Source organism: Papaver somniferum, chromosome 10 (assembly GCF_003573695.1).
Source record: "Papaver somniferum cultivar HN1 chromosome 10, ASM357369v1, whole genome shotgun sequence".
NCBI classification, from domain to species: domain Eukaryota; kingdom Viridiplantae; phylum Streptophyta; class Magnoliopsida; order Ranunculales; family Papaveraceae; genus Papaver; species Papaver somniferum.
The window spans coordinates 104,590,162-104,614,685 of NC_039367.1; the positions used below are offsets into that span (position 1 = coordinate 104,590,162).

At 35.3% G+C, this 24,524-nt stretch overlaps 2 protein-coding genes across 2 annotated transcripts in view; one reads left to right on the plus strand and one right to left on the minus strand.

Moving 5' to 3' along the window:
- The first annotated feature begins 2,786 nt into the window (after positions 1-2,786).
- Positions 2,787-11,329, plus strand: LOC113316048. The gene is made up of 4 exons (XM_026564281.1): positions 2,787-3,727; positions 3,871-4,244; positions 4,391-5,464; positions 11,241-11,329. Exons 1-4 carry the CDS (start codon positions 2,787-2,789, stop codon positions 11,327-11,329), a joined length of 2,478 nt encoding a protein of 825 aa, XP_026420066.1.
- A 10,620-nt stretch (positions 11,330-21,949) lies between these two features.
- The window catches only part of LOC113316049, a 3,410-nt gene continuing 835 nt past the window's right edge, over positions 21,950-24,524 (minus strand). Inside the window, exons 2-3 of the mRNA XM_026564282.1 lie at positions 23,137-24,499; positions 21,950-22,963 (exon numbers count right to left, since the gene is read on the minus strand). Of these exons, the coding sequence (XP_026420067.1) occupies positions 21,950-22,963; positions 23,137-24,499 (2,377 nt within the window). The remainder of the gene's footprint in view (positions 22,964-23,136; positions 24,500-24,524) is intronic.

Here is a 24,524-nt window from a genome sequence, read left to right on the forward strand (position 1 = left end):
CAAAAAGCTTGGAAAAGCTTATATTTAATTATACTCTGTAGCACTCGGATCTACAAGATAGGAGATTCGTTAAAGAATGATAATAACAAATCCCTACAATAGTGAAGATCAACTTTGAATGTTCTTTAAAAAGCCTTGAAAACTCTAAAAAGCCCAAAAAATCTAAAGAGCTCTGAAAAATCTAAAGAGCTCTGAAAAATCTAAAGAGCTCTGAAAAACTCTAAAAACCTCCGAAAATGCTTTAAGTTAATTATATTTCGTAGCATTGGTATCTACTGGCCAGGGGATTCGTTAAAGCCAACTGAAAGTAACTTAATTCTTTATAAAGAATGATACTAACTAAATTCCCTACAATAATGAAGATTATCTTTGAATGTTTTCTAAAAACACTAAATAGCCCTGAAAGAGCTTTGAGAAACTCTAAAAACCTCAGGAAGGCTCAAAAAAGCTTTGAAAAGCTTAAATTTAGTTATACTTCGTAACACCGTGATCTACAAGCTAGTAGATTCGTTAAAGAATGATAATAACAAATCCCTACAATAGTGAAGATCAACTTTTAATGTTCTCTAAAAATCCTTGAAAACTCTAAAAAACCCTGAAACTCTAAAAATCCCTAAAATATCTAAAGAGCTCTGAAAAATCTAAGAGCTATGAAAAGTTATAGTTGGAGGGATGCGCTATTTGGAAGCACAGTCTCATTGGCAGACTGGATTTAAGGATTTATGTTTTACAGATGTGAAGAAGAACCTTGCTTTACAATGGCAGATGGGAGAGGACAAAGTTCAATTTATGTCGTTGAATAGGGGTTTCTTTATCGTCAAGCTACTGTCGCAGGAGGATAAGACAAAAATATTAGGAGCTGAAAAATGGATTGTTGCTCAACAAAACCTAACCCTAATGGAATGGTATCCTAGTTTCGACGCTGATAAACAAAGATCTTCCCGTGCTCCTGTTTGGGTGAAGTTCCCTGGATTACCAATTGGATTGAAAAAACTCTGTTGACCATGGGAAAAACTTTGGGTACTCCTATCGTGGTTGACAAGAGAACTTTGGCTCATGAGTATGGTCACTTTGCATCTATTCTCATTGACATTGATTTTTCCGAGTTGGATTCTGATGATATTCATGTATCTGTGGGTGGATTAGAATTTTGGCAACCTTTTGAGATCCTCAAGAGGCCGAAATTTTGCTCGAAGTGTAGCATTATGGGACACTCAGACGCTGAATGTCGTAAGAAGCACAAGAACACTGCAAACGATACTGACAGTTCTCAACAATTTGTTTTGGTTCCTAGTTCTCAGCCTAACGCGAACCCTGAAGCTGGTAAGGAATGGCAGGAAGCTAGAAGAAAGGAAAGAAAGCTCCCACAATTCCAATTGTCCCTGAAATTATTAACAATGCTGGGAAGAATGCGACATCATCCTCAGTTGATAATGAATTTTTGAGCATATCGGACGTTGTTGAGTTGGAACAACAGCTGCAAGATGATTTTGCAAAATCTGAAGCTGCATTGCGCTTGGCTTCTTCTTCTTTTGAGAAAATAAAGAAAGCCATTTTGACGCATTCAGTTTTAGTAAGTAAGGCAAGGTCGTTGAGTACCTCTGCCCTGAACGCTAAATTGGAAAGAACTAGGCTTCCTCCACCTGATAGGATTTCTGCTACATCTTTGTCTACACCTTTGTGTGATGCTCTTGAAGAATGTTTATTTCATATTCTTGGTGTTGGTGGCGACAATGAAACTTTGACTCTTGGAAAAATTGATGAAGCTGCCAAGAAAGCTAAACACAAGCAGATTATGGATTTACATTTGAAAATCAATGCCTTAAAGGATTCGGCTTCCATTATCTGACTCGGAAGATATCTCTGAGTTAGGTATTCGTGCAAGAAGAGGTACGTCTCCAGGTTTTAAACCCTCCTCAAATTCTGCTACTTCATCTAAGTTATCCAAACACCAAAACCCTGCAGTTTAATTATGCGGGTGCTTTTTTGGAATACAAATGGTGTTGCGCGCGAGGAAGCACAGTCTAAATTAAAAGAGCTAATAAGGGAATTCAAGCCTGAAATTTTTTGTCTGGCGGAGCCGAAGGTGGCATGTTCGGTTAATTTTGGCAGAAGATTAATTACGGAAGGGTATTCCCCAGATGTTATTCATAACTCCTCATGTTCTAGTATTGCGAATCTTTGGATTTTCTTCATGAATGGGCTGAGTGTTTCAGTAGTTAATACTAGTAAACAAAGCTATTACAGTTGCGTTTGATGGTGTACATATTTCATTTGTTCATGCCAGCTATATTCAAACGACTAGAAGAAGTCTTTGGCAGTAGCTTGATATGCATGATACAGTTACCCCTTGGCTTGTCATGGTGGATTTTAATTGTATTCTTCGTGTTGATGAGAAGAAAGGTGGGCGTGAACCAATCTATTCTGCCATTAATAAATTTAGTGATTGGATAGACGACAATAATCTCTTTGAGGCTGAAGCTTTAGGCAGCAAGTTCACTTGGACAAATCGCCAATCTAGTACGCACAGAATTATCAGCAAATTGGATCGGGCTATTATTAATGTGGCTTGGTTATCGAAGTTTTAGAATTAGAGGTGTAAAGCTCTTCCTAGGGAAGTTTCCGACCATTCTACACTTCTTGGTTATCCTTTTATGGTTCCTAGACCTCAACGTGCACCTTTCAGAATACAAAATATGTGGTTCCTTCATGCAGGTTTTCTTGATATGGTCAGTGAGAGTTAGAATGCACCTGTTCATGGTTCGCCGGACTTCATATTCCCTTATATGTTGAAGAGGCTGAAAATTATAATAAAAGAATGGAACCTCAGGGTTTTTGGAAATATACATTCTCGTTTGAAACAAGACTATCTTTGTTTCGAAACTGCAGCACGTATTTCAGATGAGGACCCCAGCGACACTGTTAAGCTCAACTCTATGAAGGCAGCAATGGCTACATTAAGTGAGACTCGTTTACAACAGGTTACTATGCTTAAACAAAAATCTAGTAACCATTGGTTGATGGAGGGCTCGAGTAACACTAGTTTTTTCCATAATACTATTCGTATTAGGAGAAGCAACAACACCATTTCGGAACTAGTTGACGTCAATGGTTCTTGTATTACTGATTATGATCAGTTAAGGAATCATGTTGTTCAATATTATGAAGACAAATTCAATGGCCAGGAGTTGGATATTGATAGTGATCTGTTTGACTTTGAGCATGACTCTATTACTGTTGAGGAAAGCCTAGCCATGGCCTCTATTCCTTCCACATATGAGATTCGTCAAGCTGTGTTTGATCTTGGGGAAGACAGCGCGCCGGGTCCAGACGGTTTTTCTGCCTGCTTTTATCGCCATTGTTGGGATATTATCCAAGAAGATCTAGTCAAGGCCATTATACACTGTTGGAATGCTGGTCATATTCTGAATGGTGTTAACTCCTCTTTAATCATTTTTCTTGCTAAGGTAAGAGGTGCGAATACTCTTCGTAACTTCAGACCTATTGGTCTTAGTAATTTTTTCTTCAAAATTTTCACTGAGATTTTAGCTACTATACTTGGTAGTTTGTTAGACAAGCTTGTGTCTGAGGAGCAGGTTTCCTTTATGAAAGGGCGCAATATCCACGAAAACATTAGCTTGGATTCGGAATTAGTCAATGAGCTTCACATTAAGCGCAAGGATGGCAACATTGGGCTGAAGTTGGATATTTCTCAGGCTTTTGACACGTGAGTTGGTCATTTGTGTTAGAAGTTTTTCGTAACTATGGTTTTTCTGAGAAATGGTGTGCTTGGATTCTTAATATCTTGCAATCAGCTAGAATCTCTATTCTTTTGAATGGAAGTTCTGAGGGTTATTTCAAAATTAATAGAGGTTTGCGTCAAGGTGATCCCCTTTCCCCTTTGATTTTTGTCTTGATTGAAGATGTGCTTAGCAGAAATATTACGAAGCTCTTTCATGATAAGAAGATGTCTCTCATGGTTACGAGAGGTGGTGTCTCTCCTACTCATCTTTTCTTCGCTGACGACATTATGATTTTTTGTAAAGGTAACCTAAAAAGTCTTCAAAATCTTGTGGACTTATTGGGTAAATACCAGCGTGCCTCTGGTCAAACTGTTTGTCGTCAAAAGAGTAAGATTTATTATGGTGGTGGTTCTCCGAGTAGGTGTACTTATCTTGCAAATTTTTTGGGGATGAGTGTTGCAACTTTTCCAGATCGCTACTTGGGGGTTCAGATTATGCCAGGTACAGTTCACTATCGTCATATCGGAAATGCCATTGAAAAATTAAAAGCCAGCTTGCTGGTTGGAAGGGGAGGATTTTATCTTTTCATGACTGTATTTTTCTTGTTAAATCTGTCATTTCTAGTTATTCTATTCATAATATGGCAGTTTATAAATGGCCGAGGAAGTTCATATTGCAATGTGAGAGAGCAATTAGGAATTTTATTTGGTCAGGTGACTCGAATATTAGTCGAGCTGTGGTGGTGGCGTATGACAAAATTTGCTTCCCTTTTGAGGAGGGGGGTCTCGGTTTAACTCGTATGTCTACAATGAATACTGCTCTTCTTATGAAGTTGTGGTGGAAGATTCGTCACTCCAACAAGAAATGGGCAGCTTATCTCAAGGCTAAATTCTTTGGTCGTAATGGCCATATAAAGCTTGCGGGAATTAAGTCTTCTATTCTGCCAGGGGTTCGCAGTGTGTATAATTTTGTTGAGAGTAATACTAAAGTCTTGCTGGGGGATGGGAGAAATACTTATCTCTTTTATGACATTTGGTATGCGACTACTAGTATTGCTGAAGTCCTAAATGATCACACTCTGGACAACACAGTGCGGGTAAGTGATGTTTTGATTGACGGCCAATGGGTTATTCCTGAGGTTCATTTACAACGTATGCTTGCTGCTTGTTTGGATTGTGCTAATCTTCCTAGGCCAAGAGGAGGTGAAGACCAAAGAGTTTGGATGCCGGAAAATTCAGGAAAATTCAGTGTCAGTTCTGCTACTTCTTTGATTCGTCAGAAATATCCTAAAATGGACTGTGCTTCGCTTATTTGGAGGAAGGAAATCCATCCAGTTCTCGCTGCCCAGAACTGGAAGTTTTTGCGTAGAGTTTGTGCAACTTTCGACCTCATCCATAGTAGATTCAAAATACAGCTTGCAAACAGATGTTGTCTATGTGGAATTGCAGATGAATCTCTTGATCATGTGTTGTTCCAATGTACTTTTGCAGCCCGTGCCTGGAATTGGTTGTCTGATATTTTTGGTTTGAGAACTAACAAAAATCTTTTGATTTCTTTTAAAGCTGCTAAGGGAAAGAGTCATATGATTCAGGACTTGTGGTTGCTTTCAAACTGTGTTCTTAAATCCGAGCTTTGGGCGCTGAGAAACAAAGCTGTTTTTGAGCAAAAACAACCTAACTGGAACGTGTTTTACAGACGGGTGTTGAAGCGTGTTCAGGACTGTAGTTGCAGGAAATCCTACAACACACCCCTTGTAATAATTTGTAGATCTAAACATAAAATTGATGATAAGAATGCTAAAATTGTAAAGAGACACAAGGTTTACGTGGTTCGATCAATTTGATCTACATCCACGGGGTTAGGTTTTACTATGATTATTTGTAATTACATCTTGATTACATGGAGACTCCATTAATGAGTATTTGGAGCTCTAGGTTCTTGAAGGAGGAATAAGAAGGAGATAATAATAAAGACAACCAATTCTACTTACTCTCTCTACAGAATGTATCCTCTCGTAAAGTGTGTCTCTCTTTCTGATTATCTTTCTCTCTTGCCTTTCTCTTTATATAGGTGTTTACATAGTGGATGACAGCTAATGTACAACTAACATTTCCCCTAATTTCGGATCTGGCTTGCGGTATTTTCGTAAGCTTACAAATGTAACATTCACAACATTCCTAATTTTCGCAAGATCATCACACTTTTCTCATGTTTAAGTTGATGTCATCTGTTATGTCGTTTCTGAAATCATCCTGCGATGTCTATGTGTTGTTAATAATTTCGCAAGCATATTCTTCTGTGCGAGATTCTGATCCTACATCTTGCCTCTTTTTTCTTAAATATTGCTTGAAAAGCGATCTTTAAGAATAAATCCACCTTGTTGTAGTTGTTGGAGGAACGAGCGAAAGAATATCAGACTTGAAATGTAGGATCAGAATCTCGCAATAATTATGTCTCAGCGAAGTTATCAATGGTATAGCACAATAGCGTCGCAGAACAATTTCAGAAACGACGTCAGCAAGGATCATGAGAAAGATGTGATAGTCTTGCGAAAATTAGAAAGCTTGCGAAATTAACATTTGTAAGGTTGCGAGAATGTCGCAAACCATACCCAAAAATAAAGGATAGATTAGCTGTCATCCACTATGTATTTCCTTATAAATAGTCATTCGAGTTGTACAGGAGAGAGAGATCTTTTTTGAGTAAGAAATAAGTAAATAGGAGAGAGAAAGTTCAGAGCAGAGATCATTCTTGACTTCTTTATCTTTCTTGTAAGAACATTCAGAAATTAATCAATAAAGTTAAGAGTGTAAACCTAAAAATGAGCTAATCAATAATGAAATCATATGAGGGGTGTAGTGTAGGATTTCCTGCAACTACATGAAAAGTACGTACTTGCATCTATTCTTTTGTGAAGTTCTGGAACGTTGCGAAGTAAATAAGAAGTATTAACCCTTGAAGTATAAGAAGTATGATGTATCCTTGAAGAAGCATGCGAAGTATGAAGTATCCTTGAAGAAGTATAAGAAGTACTCAATCCTCGAAATATAAGAAGTATCCGTCCTTGAATGAGAATAATAAGTATTGCCTCTATTCATGCGAAATTATTACTCCATTTTTGGTGATTCTTGCCGAGAAGATAAAGAACATAAATGTTTTCTTGGTAATCCATAGTTGCCTCTGTTCTTTATCTATGAGGGTAGAATCCTTGAGAAAATGTTGAATGTCCAAATTGTTTCTTCATTCTTATCTTGCCTCGGTCTCATGTTTTGTGCTCATGCGATAGTATAATTTCTTCAATTTGCTTATAATTGTGCGAAATAATTGAGCGAGATAATCACATCATTCGGAAGAATCATATTCTGCGAAATTCTGACATATTCTACGAAATTTTGAATCATTCTGCGAAATTCTGAATCATTCTTTGAAGTTTTGAATAATCTTGCGAAATTCTTGAATAATCCTGTGAAATTATGAATAATCCTGAATAATTCTGCTAAATTCTGCGATATTATTGTGAAATTCTGCAATATTATTCCGTACAGTTTTGTAAAGTACTTATGCGAATATAATGCTTATGTGATGATTATGTTATGAAATGTGTATGCGATGTTTATGCCATGAAATGCTTATGCAATGCTTTTATGATGCTTGTATGATGAGAATGCTTATCTATTGCAATGTATAGTTAATGTTTGTGTTACTTAGCTCATTTTTCCGTCTAAAATTGATGTAGCTCTAAATTGCTTCCATTCTTCATTTCTCTGCCTTTTTCTTTAGTGTATGCATTATTCTTCGTGTAGTTATTGTTCTTCACAAGTTCTTACTTATTTTTCATCTTCCCTCTTTCCTGCGCTATTAGTATCTCATAACAGTATGATCATAATATCAAGTCTGCGGCATTTTCACTGCCTCAGTTTCATTTCCATGTACATATTCATAAGCTTGTTTTCTTACATATAATCATTCTCGCAAGCTTACTTGCTTACTCATTTTCTCATGTGGTCTTATTTTGCCTTCCTAGTTAAAGGTCTTATTTTGCCACCTCTTGTCATTGCGACAAAATCGCAGCACGTCTTTGCACTTTCATGCAAAAACCCATTGATCTTGCCTTAACTTTTTCTTTTGTATTATTGCCTCTTCAGGATTGTTGCGACAATATGACAGGCCTAAATATTCTTGCGAAAATAAAGCCCCATGACATTGTCGTCTTGCGACGAAATCGCATGACGTCTTCACACTTTCATGTAATGACCCATTGATCTAGTCTTATCTTTTTCTCTAGTATTATTGCCTCTTCAGGATTATCGCACAAATATGACAAGTCTTAATACCCTTGCGAGTAAAAAGCCTCATGGCATTTGCGTCTTAAGACACTTATCAGCTCCCTAATGGAGGGTGCCGCCCTTATCTCCCCCTGGTTGCCCCTTCAAGGAGGCGTACTTCTACCATACAAGGTTAGCTCCTCCCATCCAGTCTTAAAAACAACCAGTTGTTTTCGCAGCCTCTTATCCCTTTTTCCTATAGGGCTTATGGTTACGATACTGCACCCTAAGTGGGGTTTTCTTCGGGCCGAGTGCAGTATAAGACAAGACTTGTCAAGAATGGCAAGGTACACTCCAGACGCCCCTGGAACTCTTGACTCAACCGTGTACCTCGGGGCCTTGATCAGATTCTGCACTCCTTGGGAGAGTCCTTATTACCTTAGTCGCCCAACCTAAGTCATATGCTTAAGCTGAGAATCCAAGGTGCCTCTCCCGGATGGGATTTATTGACCCCAAATCTCCATGACTCAGGTTCCGGTGGCGGTGTAGCCTTTCCCCGAGCCATGCACTAGGTACCCCCTTATATGATGTACTTTAGGTCTTACATTTGCCTCTTGCGAAATTGTATTCGCGAACTAGGGTGTACGCCATAAAGGTTCGCCCCTTTCTCTTTTTATTTCTGCGAAATTTTCGTGTCTCTTTATTCTCTCATTCATCTTTTCATTTCTTTCATATCTTTCATTCATTCTTTCAATTCTATCATCTCTTTCATTCATTCTTTCATTCTCATAATATTATATCATTTGAAGCAAAATAAATATTCAAGAGAAATTCTAATACATTGTAATTCCGAAATCTTTGTAGTTGTGAAATCTTTGTAATACATTTCTTTTATCAAAAATTTTCATTTAATTACAAGTTCAAATCGTTTTTCTTTGTTTTGATTTCCTTTGTATAACTTGTTTCGTCTCATTTGATAAACATCTTTCATGGAAATGATCCTAATGAGGTCTTATGCAGCCTGTTGATGGAAAGTCTTACTAGCCTGTTGATGGAAGGTCTTATTTTTCCTCCTACTACTCTCCATGTTAGATATCATTCTCATTTGAAACAAAGCAAATTTTCAAGAGAAATATATAAATTGATCTGTGCGATATTTTTCTCGGTTTATTTTATAATTGTGGAATCTTTGTAATTCTGAAATTTCTGTAATTCTGCGATTATATCTCCTTTTGTAAATCAAATCAAAAATCTTTTATTTTCTGTAAAAGTAAAATGTTCAAGGAAAGTGGTACTTAGCTTTCATGTGAGTCGCTGTTGTTGTCAAAGAAGTGAATAAATGCCTTGAAATGTATGAATTTCGCGCAGCAAAAAGAAGTGTGAGAAGTGAGATTTGAACCCTTGACCTGCTTCTTGGATTTACTCGCACCATACCAACTGTGCTAAGCCTCTCTTGCGAAATAATCAAAGGTCTTGCGAAGTAATCAAATTCCAACTGTGTGAGAGGCAATTCTGTATAAATTTCGCGTAACAAAAATAAACATGCGAGAAGCAAGAATTGATCCCGCGACCTGCTGCTTGCATTCATGCCTCCTGACCAATTGTGAAAGCTTCTTCTTTGCGAAATATCTCTACGAAATTATCGTCAACTCTCTTCTGTATGAAATAATCAAAGAAATATCTGTGCGAAAAAATACGCATGTGTTGGGACTTGATCACACGACCATGAACTCATTAACTTCGCAGATGACCAATTGTGCTGCCTCTTGTTTGCGAAATAATGAAACAATATTGCGAAATTATTCATTTTTTCGCTTTCTGTAAAAAAGAAGAAAACTATGTTCGCAAGCGAATTCGAACTTGCGACCACGAACACACATACTGCTCCCTGGACCAATTATGCAAGAACCTCTCCGCATAACTTTTTTTCCTTATTCTTTTATTCTCCCATGCAAATTAGAAGAAAATGAAAAATATGTGTCCCTGCAAATTCGAACCCGTGACCTATTTATTATTCGCTCAGCCTTGAACCATCTGTGCGAATTTCTGTTTGTGATAGAAATTGCAGCATCTGCCTCTTATCTTTTCTTCGTCCTTCCTTAACTTCTTTCAAATTTGCCTTCATCTCCTGAACATGAAAATCTTCCACTGAAACTTCCATTTTTTCCTTAAATTTCACCACAACAACTAATATTTCTCTAACTCTTTTCATGTCTTTGAATTGTTGATGATGTTTACTCCCTGAAAGTGTGATTTCTTCCATAAAATTTCCATTTTTGAACCTAAATTTTGTAGATCTAGAAAAATATGAACAATAACTAATCTTCACGGAAATTTTTTGAACCGACAAGCTACAGGAGGGATAAATCCTTTACTCCTCCCTGTTTCTAGCGCCAAAAATATAGTTGCAGGAAATCCTACAACACACCCCTTGTAATAATTTGTAGATCTAAACATAAAAATGATGATAAGAATGCTAAAATTGTAAAGAGACACAAGGTTTACGTGGTTCGATCAATTTGATCTACATCCACGGGGTTAGGTTTTACTATGATTATTTGTAATTGCATCTTGATTACATGGAGACTCCATTAATGAGTATTTGGAGATCTAGGTTCTTGAAGGAGGAAGAAGAAGGAGATAATAATAATACAACCAATTCTACTTTCTCTCTCTACAGAATGTATCCTCTCCTAAAGTGTGTCTCTCTTTCTGATTATCTCTCTCTCTTTCCTTTCTCTTTATTTAGGTGTTTACATAGTGGATGACAGCTAATGTAAAGCTAACATTTCCCCTAATTTCGGATCTAACTTGCAGTATTTTTGCAAGATTACAAATGTAACATTCGCAACATTCCTAATTTTCGCAAGATCATCATACTTTTCTCATGTTTAAGTTGATGTCATCTGTTATGTCGTTTCTGAAATCATCCTGCGATATCTATGTGTTGTTAATAATTTCGCAAGCATATTCTTCTGTGCGAGATTCTGATCCTACAAGGACTACTCGGTGCGTCTCAAGCGAAATATGAAGTTCTGTGTGGATGAAATTAGAATTATGGACTACTTTCGTGTTATGCATAGAAGAATCAAGCATCATTAGCCTATGGAGTGTTACTGGATGCCTCCTAATGCTGATGAAATATTATTATGTTGTGACGGTGCGGTTAGGGGGAACCTAGGTGTAGCAGGTACGAGTGTTGTGGCTAGAGACGCTTCTTGCAATGTTCTAGGGGCAATTTCTATTGGCTTGGGAATCACCACTAATTACTTGGAAGAACTATATGGCATTATTGTTGGTCTTGAATGGGCTATTCGATGAGGTGTTAGAAGAGTTTGTATTCGTTCAGATTCTTCTAGTGTGATTGAAGCTCTTAAGAACTCTAATTTACCTTGGTTTTCAAGACAAATGTGGATAGATGTTGGGAGTAATAATGATTCTATGGCTAAGAAGGGTTGTTATCTTGGAATGCACTATGAAGGAAGGCCTAGTTTTTTTGATTTATGTGCAATATCCAAACATTGTTTATTATAGGTTCAAGTAGTTTTCAAGTTTTTGGGGTTGCTGTGACCTCTTTTCTGAAGAACTATGTCTTGTAAATTTGTTATCTATTAATATAATTTTTTGACTTATCAAAAAAAAAAATGATACTAACAAAATTCCCTACAATAAGGAAGATTATCTTTGAATGTTTTCTAAAAACACTAAATAGCCCTGAAAGAGCTTTGAGAAACTCTAAAAACCTCAAGAAGATTGCAAAAAGCTTTGAAAAGCTTAAATTTAGTTATACTCCGTAGCACCGTGATCTACAAGATAGGAGATTCGTTAAATAATGATAATAACAAATCCCTACAATAGTGAAGATCAACTTTGAATGTTCTCTTAAAAGCCTTGAAAACTCTAAAACACCCTGAATACTCTAAAAAGCCCAAAAATATCTAAAGAGCTCTGAAAAACTCTAAAAGACTCTGAAAAACTCTAAAAACCTCTGAAAAAGCTTTAAGTTAATTATATTTCGTAGCACTAGTATCTACTGGCCAGGGGATTCGTTAAAGCCAACTGAAAGTAAATTAATTCTTTATAAAGAATGATACTGACAAAATTCCCTACAATAATGAATATTATCTTTGAATGTTTCCTAAACACCCTAAAGATCCCTAAAAGAGCTCTTAGAAACTCTAAAAAGCTCAGGAAGACTCCAAAATGCTTTGAAAAGCTTAAATTTAGTTATACTCTGTAGCACTGTGATCTACATGCTAGGAGATTCTCGTTAAAGAATGATATTAACAAATCCCTACAATAGTGAAGATCAACTTTGAATGTTCTCTAAAAAGCCTTGAAAACTCTAAAAAAAACCCAGAAAACTCTAAAAAGCCCAAAAATATCTAAAGAGCTCTGAAAAATCTAAAGAGCTCTGAAAAATCTAAAGAGCTCTGAAAAACTCTAAAAACCTCTGAAAATGCTTTAAGTTAATTATATTTCGTAGCACTGGTATCTATTGGCCAGGGGATTCGTTAAAGCCAACTAAAAGTAACTTAATTCTTTAAAAAGAATGATACTGACAAAATTTCCTACAATAATGACTATTATCTTTGAATGTTTCCTAAACACCCTAAAGATCCCTGAAAGAGCTCTTAGAAACTCTAAAAAGCTAAGGAAGACTCCAAAAAGCTATGAAAAGCTTAAATTTAGTTATACTCTGTAGCACCGTAATCTACAAGCTAGGAGATTCGTTAAAGAATGATAATAAAAAAATCCTTACAATAGCAAAGAACAACTTTGAATGTTCTTAAAAAGCCTTGAAAACTCTAAAAAATTCTGAAAACTATAAAAAGCCAAAAAATATCTAAAGAGCTCTGAAAAACTCAAATAACCTCTGAAAAAGCTTTAAGTTAATTATATTTCGTAGCACTGGTATCTACTGGCCAGGGGATTCGTTAAAGCCAACTGAAAGTAACTTAATTCTTTATAAAGAATGATACTAACAAAATTCCCTACAATAATGAAGATTATATTTGAATGTTTCCTAAAAACCCTAAAGATCCCTGAAAGAGCTCTGAGAAACTCTAAAAAGCTCAGGCAGACTCCAAAAAGCTTAGAAAAGCTTATATTTGATTATACTCTGTAGCACTTGGATCTACAATCTAGGAGATTCGTTAAAGAATGATAATAACAAATCCCTACAATAGTGAAGATCAACTTTGAATGTTCTCTAAAAAGCCTTGAAAACTCTAAAAAACCCTGAAAACTCTAAAAAGCCCAAAAATATCTAAAGATCTCTGAAAAATCAAAAGAACTCTGAAAAACTCTAAAAACCTCTGAAAATGCTTTAAGTTAATTATATTTCGTAGCATTGGTATCTACTGGCCAGGGGATTCGTTAAAGCCAACTGAATGTAACTTAATTCTTTATAAAGAATGATACTAACAAAATTCCCTGCAATAATGACTATTATCTTTGAATGTTTCCTAAACACCCTAAAGATCCCTGAAAGAGCTCTTAGAAACTCTAAAAAGCTAAGGAAGACTACAAAAATATTTGAAAAGATTAAATTTAGTTATACTCCGTAGCACCGTGATGTACAAGCTAGGAGATTCGTTAAAGAATGATAATAAAAAAATCCTTACAATAGTGAAGATCAACTTTGAATGTTCTCTAAAAGCCTTGAAAACTCTAAAAAAACCCTAAAAACTCTAATAAGCCCAAATATATCTAAAAAGCTCTGAAAAATCTAAAGAGCTCTAAAAAACTCTAAAAACCTCTGAAAAAGCTTTAAGTTAATTATATTTCGTAGTACTAGTATCTACTGGCTAGGGGATTCGTTAAAGCCAATTGAAAGTAACTTAATTCTTTATAAAGAATTATACTGACAAAATTCCCTACAACAATGAATATTATCTTTGAATGTTTCCTAAACACTCTAAAGATCCCTGAAAGAGCTCTCTGAAACTCTAAAAAGTTCAGGAAGACTCCAAAAAGCTTTGAAAAGCTTAAATTTAGTTATACTCCGTAGCACCATGATCTACAAGCTAGGATATTCTCGTTAAAGAATGATATTTACAAATCCCTACAATAGTGAAGATCAACTTTGAATGTTCTCTAAAAAGCCTTGAAAACTCTAAAAAACCCCGAAAACTCTAAAAAGCCCTAAAATATCAAAAGAGCTCTGAAAAACTCTAAAAACCTCTGAAGAAGCTTTAAATTAAATATATTTCGTAGCACTAGTATCTACTTGCCAGGGGATTCATTAAAGCCAACTGAAAGTAACTTAATTCTTTATAAAGAATGATACTAACAAAATTCCCTACAATAATGAAGATTATCTTTTAATGTTTCCTAAAAACCCTAAAGATCCCTGAAAGAGCTCTTAGAAACTCTAAAAAGCTCAGGCAGACTCCAAAATACTTTGAAAAGCTTAAATTAATTATACTCTGTACCAATAGGATCTACGAGCTAGGAGATTCGTTAAAGAATGATATTAACAAATCCCTACAATAGTGAAGATCAACTTTGAAGGTTTTCTAAAAAGCCTTGAAAACTCTAAAAAACCCTGAAAACTCTAAAAAGCCCTAAAATATCAAAAGAGATCTGAAAACTCTAAAAACCTCTGAAGAAGCTTTAAATTAATTATATTTCGTAGCACTAGTATCTACTTGCCAGGGGATACGTTAAAGCCAACTGAAAGTAACTTAATTCTTTATAAAGAATGATACTAACAAAATTCTCTACAATAATGAAGATTATCTTTTAATGTTCCCTAAAAACCCTAAAGATCCCTGAAAGAGCTCTGAGAAATTCTAAAAAGCTCAGGCAGACTCCAAAATACTTTGAAAAGCTTAAACTTAATTATACTCTGTAGCAATGGGATCTACGAGCTAGGAGATTCGTTAAACAAGGATAATAATAAAACCCTACTATAGTAAAGATCAACTTTCAATGTTCTCTAAAAAGCCTTGAAAACCCTAAAAAACCCTGAACACTGTAAAAATCCTAAAATATCCAAAGATCTCTGAAAAATCTAAAGAGCTCTAAAAAACTCTAAAAACCTCTGAATATACTTTAAGTTAATTATATTTCGTAGCATAACACTAGTATCTACTGGCCAGGGGATTCGTTAAAGCCAACTGAAAGTAATTTAATTCTTTATAAAGAATGATATTAAAAAAATTCCCTACAATAACGAAGATTATCTTTGAATGTTTCCTAAAAACCCTAAAGATCCCTGAAAGAGCTCTGAGAAACTCTAAAAAGCTCAAGAAGACTACAAAAAGCTTTAATTTAATTATACTCCGCATCATCGTGATCTACAAGCTAGGAGATTCATTAAAGAATGACAATAACAAATCCCTACAATAGTGAAGATCAACTTTTAATGTTCTTTAAAAAGCCTTGAAAACTCTAAAAAACCATGAAAACTCTAAAAAGCCCAAAAATATCTAAAGAGCTCTGAAAAATCTAAAGAGCTCTGAAAAACTCTAAAAACCTCTGAAAATGCTTTAAGTTAATTATATTTCGTAGCACTGGTATCTATTGGCCAGGGGATTTGTTAAAGCCAACTGAAAGTAATTTAGTTCTTTATAAAGAATGATACTGACAAAATTCCCTACAATAATGACTATTATCTTTGAATGTTTCCTAAACACCCTAAAGATCTCTGAAAGAGTTCTTAGAAACTCTAAAAAGCTCAGGAAGACTCCAAAAAGCTTTGAAAAGCTTAAATTTAGTTATACTCCGGAGCACCGTGATCTACAAGCTAGGCGATTCGTTAAAGAATGATAATAAAAAATCCCTACAATAGTGAAGATTATCTTTGTATGTTTTCTAAAAACCCTAAAGATCCCTGAAAGAGCTCCGAGAAATTCTAAAAAGCTCAGGCAGACTCCAAAAAGCTTGGAAAAGCTTATATTTAATTATACTCTGTAGCATTGGGATCTACAAGCTAGGAGATTCGGTAAAGAATGATAATAACAAATCCCTACAATAGTGAAGATAAACTTTGAATGTTCACTAAAAAGCATTGATAACTCTAAAAAACCCTGAAAACTCTAATAAGCCCAAAAATATCTAAAGAGCTCTGAAAAACTCTGAAAAACCTCTGAAAAAGCTTTAAGTTAATTATATTTCGTAGCACTATTATCTACTGCCCAGGAGATTCGTTAAAGCCAACTGAAAGTAACATAATTCTTTATAAAGAATAATACTAAAAAAAAATTCCCTACAATAATGAAGATTATCTTTGAATGTTTTCTAAAAACACTAAATAGCCCTGAAAGAGCTTTGAGAAACTCTAAAAACCTCAGGAAGACTCCAAAAAGCTTTGAAAAGCTTAAATTTAGTTATACTCCGTAGCACCGTGATCTAAAAGCTAGGAGATTCGTTAAAGAATGATAATAACAAATGCCTACAATAGTGAAGATCAACTTTGAATGTTCTCTTAAAAGCCTTGAAAACTCTAAAAAACCCTGAAAACTCTAAAAAGCCCAAAAATATCTAAAGAGCTTTGAAAAACTCTAAAAACCTCTGAAAAAGATTTAAATTAATTATATTTCGTAGCACTAGTATCTACTTGCCAGGGGATTCGTTAAACCCAACTGAAAGTAACTTAATTCTTTATAAAGAATGATACTAACAAAATTCCCTACAATAATGAAGATTATCTTTTAATGTTTCCTAAAAACCCTAAAGATCCCTGAAAGAGCTCTGAGAAACTCTAAATAGCTCAGGCAGACTCCAAAATACTTTGAAAAGCTTAAATTTATTTATACACTAGGGCAATGGGATCTACGAGCTAGGAGATTCGTTAAAGAAGGATAATAACAAATCCCTACTATCGTGAAGATCAACTTTGAATGTTCTCTAAAAAGCCTTGAAAACTCTAAAAACCCTGAAAACTCTAAAAATCCCAAAAATATCTAAAGAGCTCTGAAAAATCTAAAGAGCTCTGAAAACCTCTAAAAACTTCTGAAAATGCTTTAAGTTAATTATATTTCGTAGCACTGGTATCTATTGGCCAGGAGATTCGTTAAAGCCCACTGAAAGTTACTTAATTCTTTATAAAGAATGATACTGACAAAATTCTCTACAATAATGACTATTATCTTTGAATGTTTCCTAAACACCCTAAAGATCCCCGAAAGAGCTCTTAGAAACTCTAAAAAGCTCAGGAAGACTCCAAAAAGCTTTGAAAAGCTTAAATTTAGTTATACTCCTTAGCACCGTGATCTACAAGCTAGGAGATTCGTTAAAGAATGATATTAACAAATCTCTACAATAATGAAGATCAATTTGAATGTTCTCTAAAAAGCCTTGAAAACTCTAAAAAACCCTGAAAACTCTAAAAAGCCCTAAAATATCAAAAGAGCTCTGAAAAACTCTAAAAACCTCTGAAGAAGCTTTAAATTAATTATAATTCGTAGCACTAGTATCTACATGCCAGGGGATTCGTTAAAGCCAACTAAAAGTAACTTATTTCTTTATAAAGAATGATACTAACAAAATTACCTACAATAATGAAGATTATCTTTTAATGTTTCCTAAAAACCCTAAAGATCCCCGAAAGAGCTCTGAGAAACTCTAAAAAGCTCAGGCAGACTCCAAAATACTTTGAAAATCTTAAATTTAATTATACTCTGTAGCAATGGGATCTACGAGCTAGGAGATTCGTTAAAGAAGGATAATAAAAAATCTCTACCATAGTGAAGATCAACTTTTAATGTTCTCTAAAAAGCCTTGAAAACTCTAAAAAAAACCTGAAAACTCTAAAAATCCCTAAATATCTAAAGAGCTCTGAAAAATCTTAAGAGATCTGAAAAACTCTAAAAACTTCTGAAAATGCTTTAAGTTAATTATATTCCGTAGCATAGAACTATTTTCTACTGGCCAGGGGATTCGCTAAAGCCAACTGAAAGTAACTTTATTTTTTATAAAGAATGATATTAACAAAATTCCCTACAATAATGAAGATTATATTTGAATGTTTCCTAAAAACCCTAAAGATCGCTGAAAGAGCTCTGAGAAACTCTAAAAAGCTCAAGAAGACTACAAAAAGCTTTGAAAAGCTTAAATTTAATTATACTCCGCAGCATAGTGATCTACAAGCTAGGAGATTCGTTAAAGAATGATAATAAAAAATCCCTACAATAATGAGATTCAACTTTTAATGTTCTCTAAAAAGCCTTAAAAACTCAAAAAAAACCCTGAAAACTCTAAAAAGCCCAAAAATATCTAAAGAGCTCTGAAAAATCTAAAGGACTCTGAAAAACTCTAAAAACCTCTGAAAAATCTTTAAATTAATTATATTTCGTAGCACTGGTATCTACTGGCCAGGGGATTCGTTAAAGCCAACTGAAAGTAACTTAATTCTTTATAAAGAATGATACTAACAAAATTCCCTACAATAATGAAGATTATCTTTGAATGTTTCCTAAAAACCCTAAAGATTCCTGAAAGAGCTCTGAGAAACTCTAAAAAGTTCAGGCAGACTAAAAAAATCTTGGAAAAGCTTATATTTAATTATACTCTGTAGCACTCGGATCTACAAGCTAGGAGATTCGTTAAAGAATGATAATAACAAATCTCTACAATAGTAAGGATCAACTTTGAATGTTCTCTAAAAAGCCTTGAAAACTCTAAAGAACCATAAAAACTCTAAAAAGCCCAAAAATATCTAAAGAGCTCTGCAAAACTCTAAAAACCTCTGAAAATGCTTTAAGTTAATTATATTTCGTAGCACTGATATCTACTGGCCAGAGGATTCGTTAAAGCCAACTGAAAGTAACTTAATTCTTTATAAAGAATGATACTGACAAAATTCCTTACAATAATGACTATTATCTTTGAGTGTTTCCTAAACACCCTAAAGATACCTGAAACAGCTCTTAGAAACTTTAAAAAGCTCAGGAAGACTCCAAAAATCTTTAAAAAGCTTAAATTTAGTTATACTCCGTAGCACCGTGATCTACAAGCTAGGAGATTCGTTAAAGAATGATAATAACAAATCCCTAAAAAACGTGAAGATCAACTTTGAATGTTCTCTTAAAAACTCTAAAAAACGCTGAAAACTCTAAAAAGCCACAAAATATCTAAAGATCTCTGAAAAATCTAAAAATCTCTTAAAAACTCGAAAAAGCTCAGGAAGACTCCAAAAGGCTTTAAAAAGCATAAAGTTTAACTATACTCCGTAGCACTGGGATCTACAAGCTAGGAGATTTGTTAAAGAATGATAATAACAAATCCCTACAATAGTGAAGATCAACTTAGAATGTTCTCTAAAAAGCCTTGAAAACTCTAAAAAACACTGAAAACTCTAAAAAGCCATGAAATATCTAAAGAGCTCTGAAAAATCTAAAAAAACTCTAAAAAACTCTAAAAAGCTCTGAAAAACCTTTAAGTTAACTATATTTCGTAGCACCAGTATCTACTAGTCAGGGGATTCTTTAAAACCAACTGAAAGTAACTTAATTCTTTATAAAGAATGATACTAACAAAATTCTCTACAATAATGAAGATTATCTTTGAATGTTACCAAAAAACACTAAAAAACACCAAAGAGCCCTGAAAGAGCTCTGAGAAACTCTAAAAAGCTCAGGAAGACTCCAAAAAGCTTAGAAGCTTAAATTTAATTATACTCCGTAGCACTGGTATCTACAAGCTAGGAGATTCGTTAAAGAATGATAATAACAAATCCCTAAAAAAATGAAGATCAACTTTGTAAAGAGCGCCAGTTAAACTAATGCAGCGTGCTCAGTTACCTTAATCTTAGTTCTTGTCAATTTAGCTAAGGAAGTGCACACATCAGCTTCAGATTTATTTAGTTCATCATGCAACTGTATATTAATAGTTTCAAAAAGAACCCCCTGACACAATTTCCCCTTCTTTAGTAGCTGCGCTAGATGGTGGAAGATTGCTGACATCCGAAACAAATGAAGAAACTGTCCCTTTACCCTTCTTCTTATTTCGAGCAACCTGCTAATCAGTTTTAGGATCCCTAACTTGCTGTTGAGTATGTTTCTCAATATGCAACTGCGTCTTATCTTGAGTCTTAGTTTTATGCTTTCTTCTATATTCCGCCTCATTATGCCCAATTATATTACAGCTAGTACAGAACTTAGGTTTTTTATGAATCTCAATGGGTTGCGAAAATTACAATCCTTCAACTGAAACATGTATAACGTCCACATCATTCATCTCAGCAAAGTTAATATCAATAAGAACTGAGGCATAATAACTGTATTCATGAGCTAGGGTACGTTTATCCACAACAATGGGAGTTCCCAAAGATTTCCCATCGCAAGCAAAGTCTTTTCAATCAAATATTCCATTGGCAGACCAGAAAATTTCACCCACACAGTTGCGTGAGTTGTTTTTTGCTTATTTGTATCAAAGCTAGGGTACCACTCCATTAAGCTTAACTTTTGCTGCGCCACAATCCAGGCTTGTGCATCAAAAAGTTTGTCTTTAGCTTCCTGAGATTTCAGCTTGATAATAAAAAAACCTCTATTCATGGGAACAAAGTGAGCACCCCCTTCACCGAGCTGCCATTGAGATTCTAGGTTTTTCTTCACGTTACTGAAATTTAAATCCTTAAAATCCAGCCTTCCATGAGACTGTATCTCCATATGTCACATCCCTCCTCAGAGTATTCAACTGGAATAACAACCGCAGGTTTACCATCTTTTGCACTAGGGTTTGGCAGAGTGCTCAAATCCAAAGATGTTGTTGGAAGTTGCTTTTTCCCCATTGGTTTTTCATCGTATGTAAGAGCTTTCGTTTTAGAAGGATCAGATTATTCCTCCATCTCGGATGATCTACAAGATAAGAGATTCGTTAAAGAATGATAATATCAAATCCCTAGAATAGTGAAGACCAACTTTGAATGTTCTCTAAAAAGCCTTGAAAACTCTAGAAAACTATGAAAACTAACTCTAAAAATCCCTAAAATATCTAAAGAACTCTGAAAAATCCAAAGAGCTCTGAAAAATCTTTAAATTAATTATATTTCGTAGCAGTATCTACTAGCCAGGGAATTCGTTAAAGAATGATAATAACAATTCCCTAAAATAATGAAGATTATCTTTGAATGTTTCCTAAAAGCCCTAAAAACACTAAAGAGCCCTGAAAGAGCTCTGAGAAACTCTAAAAAGCTCAAGAAGACTCCAAAAAGCTTAGAAAAGCTTAAATTTAATTATACTCCGTAGCACTGGGATCTACAAGCTTGGAAATTCGTTAAAGAATGATAATAACAAATCCCTAAAAAAGTGAAGATCAACTTTGAATGTTCTCTTAAAATCCTGGAAAACCCAAAAAAACACTAAAAACTCTAAAAAGCCATAAAATATCTAAAGAGCTCTGAAAAATCTAAAAAGCTTTGAAAACTCCAAAAAGCTCTGAAAAAGCTTTAAGTTAATTATATTTCGTAGCACCAGTATCTACTAGCCAAGGGATTCGTTAAAGCCAACTGAAAGTAACTTAATTCTTTATAAAAAATGATACTAACAAAATTCCCTACAATAATGAAGATTATCTTTGAATGTTACCTAAAAACACTAAAGAGCCCTGAAATTTTTATTGGTAAGTCCAAAATGTATTAATGAATAGCAAAATTACAAAGAAAAATAGGAAGCAAGAAAAGAGGTCAGGAAAACCCCAAAAACTTACTACCTACTTGAAACGAAAATAAGATACATTTCGATATTCAACGGAATTTAAAAAAACTGGTCTCCCTGTATAATGTCTTCCTTCCTCATTAGGAAGAGCACAACCACGCTTAGCCATATTATCCGCTGCAAAATTAGTCTCTCTATAAGAGTGAATAAACTGAATACTCTCATAATTGGAAGAAACTTCCCTCCACCTTTGCCAAACAAACCACGGAAGCTTCGAAGAAGTAAAAGCTGTCACCACGCTCATGGAGTCTGATCTAATACAAACCCTCAAAAAACCTCATTGAACAGCCCATTCAAGACCAATAATAATACCAAATAGTTCAACCAAATAATTTGAAGTAATACCCAAGCCTATACTCATAGCTCCTACCACATTAGCCTCATGATCCCTAGCCACAAAACCTGCTCCAGCTACCCCCGGATTCCCACGGGCAGCACCATCGGAACAAAGCAACAGTTCACCAAAATCTGGAGTACTCCACCTACATTCCACCGGTTCCAGTGTCTTAACTTTTGTATGTGAGACCTTGAAAAAATCCAGCACCCGTAAGTCTTCTACTGTATTGTACATGTACCCTTTAATCCGCCTAGAGTATTCCATCACCTGGTTGAAAACAGATTTTTGAATGAAACTCCAACAATCCTTCTTGTTTTCATAAACAAACTTGTTGCGAGTCATCCACAGTTCTGACCTAACAACCAAAACAGTAACTAACCACAGCTCCTTAATAATGCCACTTCTTCCTCGTGCAGCCTTATAAGTAGTACACAAATTCAGATGAGAATGCATTGTGAAGATATCATATATCCAACTCCACGCTTTGACAGCAAAATCGCAGTGCCACATCAAATGATCCAACGTTTCTTCATCCCTGTTGCACAAACAACATTTATTCACAACTTGAATTTTAAAGCGACTTCTAACCTTGTCAAGGGTAGCGCAAGCTCCTCTAAGGATTTTCCAGTTTCGTGCAGCCAAGGCAGGGTGCACAGCAGGTCTCCATAACAGATTCACACCTTGAAGCTTAGCATACTTTGTGCGAATTAAAGATTTAGCAGAACTGACAGTAAAACTGCCAGCGTAATTGGGTTTCCAAACCCTGCGATCAACTCTATTCAACGGCATGGGCAGATCTTCCTCAATGAAACCTGCAGCAAGTAACGTATTCCTACACTCTTCACTCAAATTCCATCCTCCATCATTCAGCATATCTCCAACCAAAACAGTATGGTCAAGCTCATAGTCTTCAAGTAATTCAGCAATAGCAACGTCTCCTAACCAAACATCATACTAAAGAGAAGTAATTCGGCCATCACTAATTAGAATCTTAGAGTTGTCCTCAACCAACGAGTAAACCCATTTTATACCTGGGAGAATAGAAGATTCCACATGATGAACTAACTCACCATTCTTCATAAAGAACTTGGCTCGAAGAAAACGAGCCCAAACCTTATTAGGGTTACGGATTTCCACCAAAGACTCATAAGCAACGCCTTATTCATGACACTCAACTGAGTTAAACCCAAACCACCTTCCTCATAAGGTGCACAAATCTTGTCATAAGCCACAACAAAAGACCTACTCACCTTAGAATCACCAGACCATAAAAAATTCCGAATAGCAGCTTCACACTCATGAATAAATTTCCTTGGCCACTTATAAACCGCCATATTCTGAATCGAATAACTAGCAATCACAGATTTCACCAACACCACTCTATCTTGAAAAGAAAGCATTCTCCCCTTCCAACCCGCCAGTTGCTCTTTTATCTTCTCAACAGCATTCGCTACATGATGATATTTAACGGCACCAGGAATAAGCTTAACCCCTAAATACCTATCCGGAAAACCAGCAATGGGCATCCCCAAAAATTGAGATATAGTAGCTCTCCTATTCAGCGAACCACCACCAAAATAGAGTTTACTCTTCTCACGACTAATAGTTTGACCCGAAGCACGTTGATACAAACCCAACAAATCAACCAGATTTCTCAAGCTCTTCATGTTATCTTTACAAAAAATCATAATGTCATCAGCAAAAAATAGATGGGTAGGAGCTATACCTTTTCTATTAACCATATGAGTCATCTTGCCCTCTTTAAAGAGCTTCGTGATATTCCTTCTTAAGACATCCTCAATCAACACAAAGATAATAGGTGACAACGGATCTCCTTGACGAAGCCCCCTACCAATACTGAAGAAACCTTCTGGACTACCATTGACAAGAACCAAAATTCTAGCAGATTTTAAAATTTGAAGAATCCAATCACACCAGCTCTCAGAAAAACCATATCTTCGAAACACTTCCAAGATAAAAGTCCAACTAACTGTGTCAAAAGCCTGAGTTATATCAAGCTTTAACCCAACATTACCATCTTTCCGCTTAATCTGCGTCCCATTCACCATCTCTGAAGCGAGACTAATATTTTCATGGATATTTTTCCCTTTCATGAACGCTACTTGTTCCTCAGAAATCAAGTTATCCAAAACACCACCAAGTCTAGTAGCTAAAATCTTAGTAAAAATCTTAAAAAATAAGTTACTAAGACCAATTGGCCTAAAGTTACGAAGAGTATTTTCACCTCTCTCTTTAGGCAACAACATGAGAAGGCTAGAATTCACTCCGTGAGGAATGAATTTATTAGACCAACAAAAAATAATAGCATTAACCAAATCATCTCGAATAATCTCCCAACAATGTCTATAGAAAAAACCATCAAACCCATCCGGTCCAGGCGCACTATCAGCATCCAAATCAAAAACTGATGCGCGAATCTCTTCTAAAGAAGGCAATTGATCCATTCTAGTACTTTCCTCAAGGGAAATACTATTATGATCAATATTAAAAAGAG

Excerpts from the sequence above, each read along its gene's own strand:
- LOC113316048 (XM_026564281.1), top strand. The coding sequence starts at position 2,787 with ATGTTGAAGAGGCTGAAAATTATAATAAAAGAATGGAACCTCAGGGTT. Across the intron at positions 3,728-3,870 it reads ATTTCTCAGGCTTTTGACAC|AGGTTTGCGTCAAGGTGATC; the intron begins GTGAGTTGGTCA and ends CAAAATTAATAG. Across the intron at positions 4,245-4,390 it reads GGGGGTTCAGATTATGCCAG|TTTATAAATGGCCGAGGAAG; the intron begins GTACAGTTCACT and ends ATAATATGGCAG.